The 2,669-nt window shown below is 36.4% G+C and overlaps 1 protein-coding gene across 1 annotated transcript in view; it reads left to right on the forward strand.

Moving 5' to 3' along the window:
• Nucleotides 1-2,299, forward strand: part of CDA (cytidine deaminase) — a 31,187-nt gene extending 28,888 nt beyond the window's left edge. The window contains exon 4 of the mRNA XM_053690333.1: nt 2,034-2,299. Coding sequence (XP_053546308.1) covers nt 2,034-2,141 — 108 coding nt within the window. The 3' untranslated portion in view covers nt 2,142-2,299. The remainder of the gene's footprint in view (nt 1-2,033) is intronic.
• The last annotated feature ends 370 nt before the right edge of the window (nt 2,300-2,669 follow it).

The following is a 2,669-nucleotide window of genomic DNA, read 5'->3' on the forward strand; positions in this document are numbered from 1 at the left end:
TAGAACTGCCACTGTAGTAAACATAGGTAGGCCTGTATGTGGTAGCAGTGTTTGCAACAATGTATAACATTGCTACAAACTTGTAATTATAATGAGGCCAAAAAAAAGGCAGCAACACACATCAATAAAGTATCTAAATGTGTTTTATGTCACTTATTCTTCATCTGAGAATTCTTCAAAAACAATGACATCTAACTAAAGTATAAAAGGAAGCAATTTCATATATTCCTTACATACCCAGTAAAGGGCTAAATTACAAACGGAGCACTAAATTATTGCCAGTTTGCAGGCGCACGATAATTAACCAACTGTTATTAGCGCTCAGAAAATTAACCAGAGATCTGATCTCTGGTTAATTTTCTAAAAGTGCACTAAATACCCTCAAAATATAGGGCATTTTAGTTTTTTATTTTAAAAAGGCAGTTTTGGGGCTTGAAAGTTGGTGGGAGTGGGGTGTTAGAAAAAAAAGGACACTGAAAAGTGCCTTTACATAGCGGTCTATGGGAACTGTGTGTTCACAGTAAATGTAAATGCTTATATACATAAATATATATGTATAGCAGCATATTCATATATATATATTAACAAAAGTTGCAATCGCTGCGCTACTTGCCCCCTTCGCTGAGCTTTAGTTCTGATGCCGTCAGAACGAGGCTCCCATAGGAGCCTATGGAAGCGCATTCTCGTGAGTGCAATGCAAATGCAAGCTCACGTTCGCATTGCTGTAAACTTGTAATACCAGCGCACATTAGTGTCCCCTGGTATTACAAAGTGGAGCGCAAATATTTATTTCAAGAAAGCAATATTTAGCGCTCTACTTGTAACCTGGCCCATAATATTTTCCCTAAAGATTTTTAAATAAATGTCCATGCAGTACTCCTGCATCCAGAAGTATTATGACCTGTGGTTATGGCTGCATATCTTTTTGATTAAAGGGACAGTCTAGTCCAAAATAAACTTTCATAGGGCATGTAATTTTAAACAACTTTCCAATTTATTTTTATCACCAATTTTGCTTTGTTCTCTTGATATTCTTGGTTGAAAGCTAAACCTAGGTAGGCTCATATGCTAATTTCTTAGACCTTGAAGGCCGCATCTTATCTGAATGCATTTTGACAGTTTTCACCACTAAGAGGGTGTTAGTTTATGTGTGTCATATAGATAACATTGTGCTTGCGCCTGTGGAGTTACTAAGGAGTCAGCACTGATTGGCTAAAATGCAAGTCTTTCAAAAGAACTGAGATAGGGGGCAGTCTGCAGAGACTTAGATAGAAGATAATCACAGAGGTAAAAAGTATATTAATATAACTGTGTTGCTTTTGCAAAACTGGGGAATGGATAATAAAGGGATTATCTATTTTTTAAAACAATAAAAATGCTGGTGTAGACTGTCCCTTTAAGTACCTTTATATACAACATTCTATATAAATTATGTAAATGATTAATAGGCCCAAAGTTTAAGCAGGGTTGTAGATTTTAACTGTTACCTGTTTTAAATTAAAGGGACAGTGATGTCAAAATTAAAATTCCAAAATTCAGATAGAGCATGTCGTTTCTACTGTACTTCTCTTATTTAATCTGCTTTGTTCTCTTGATATCCTTCATTGAAGAGAATACCTAGGTATGCTCAGGAGCAGCAATGCATTACTTACAGTTAGCTAAACACAAGGTGTGAGCCAATGACAAGCGGCATATGTGTGCAGCCACCAATCACCAGCTTGCAGTCCCAGTAGTGTACCTTCAACAAACAATACCAAGAGAATGAATTAAATGTTGTTATCAGAAAGTTGTTTAAAACTAACTGCTCTGTCTGGATTTTACAAGTTACATTTTGACTTTACTGTTTTTTTTAATCTGCTTTTCAGGGTATTTCATATTCTTTTCATTATTAATAGCATCATTTAAAAGCAGAAATGGCGCATGATACTTTATAGCTTGATACCACCAGCAACCTCCCAGTGAGTAAGCAAAGCTACACGTTTTAGTGTTCTATATACTATGTTAATCTCAAGCAAATTTCTTTCTTTTGTTAGTTTGGATCTAATTGGGACGTTTTCCTTACAAAGCCGAATGGGACATTTATCACAACAACTCTACATCAGCTGCTGCCAATGTCCTTTGGACCAGAGAATCTAAAGTAGATGTGAAAAAGAGGAATAAAAGTCCATATATTGTATTATTTATTTTATGCAGAAACATGAATTATGATTTTACCCTTTGCTGTAAAAGGTTTAAAAAAAAAGTTGTCAGTAATATGTACAAATTCCTTAATACTAAAATACATGTCATGGTCATGTGATCAGTTTGGGTTTTGTCATTTATTTGCTTATATTTGTGTGCTTTCCTGCCTGAAGATTCATCAGCCAAAGCAAATATCACTGTTTTTAAGGAACTGCCCCAAGTCTGCCATGGTCACACCCATGACACGCCCACAACCTGCCTACCCTATAGCAGCCCCAGCCACAAAACACACTCGCGTTCCTATCCTGAAAGCCTCCAGTAAAAGTCAGAAAGTATGCTAAAAGTGATTCCAAAATATTCAGCTGCCTTAGGCTCAGAAAATCTACTAGTGACCCTTTAATTCTATGTGTTTAACTACTGAAAAGGGGTTACTGCTTGGACCCCAAAGACTGCTGCTGGTCCCAATCAGAAACTGCCACAGATCCAAT

This window comes from Bombina bombina, chromosome 8 (assembly GCF_027579735.1).
Source record: "Bombina bombina isolate aBomBom1 chromosome 8, aBomBom1.pri, whole genome shotgun sequence".
Lineage (NCBI taxonomy): Eukaryota > Metazoa > Chordata > Amphibia > Anura > Bombinatoridae > Bombina > Bombina bombina.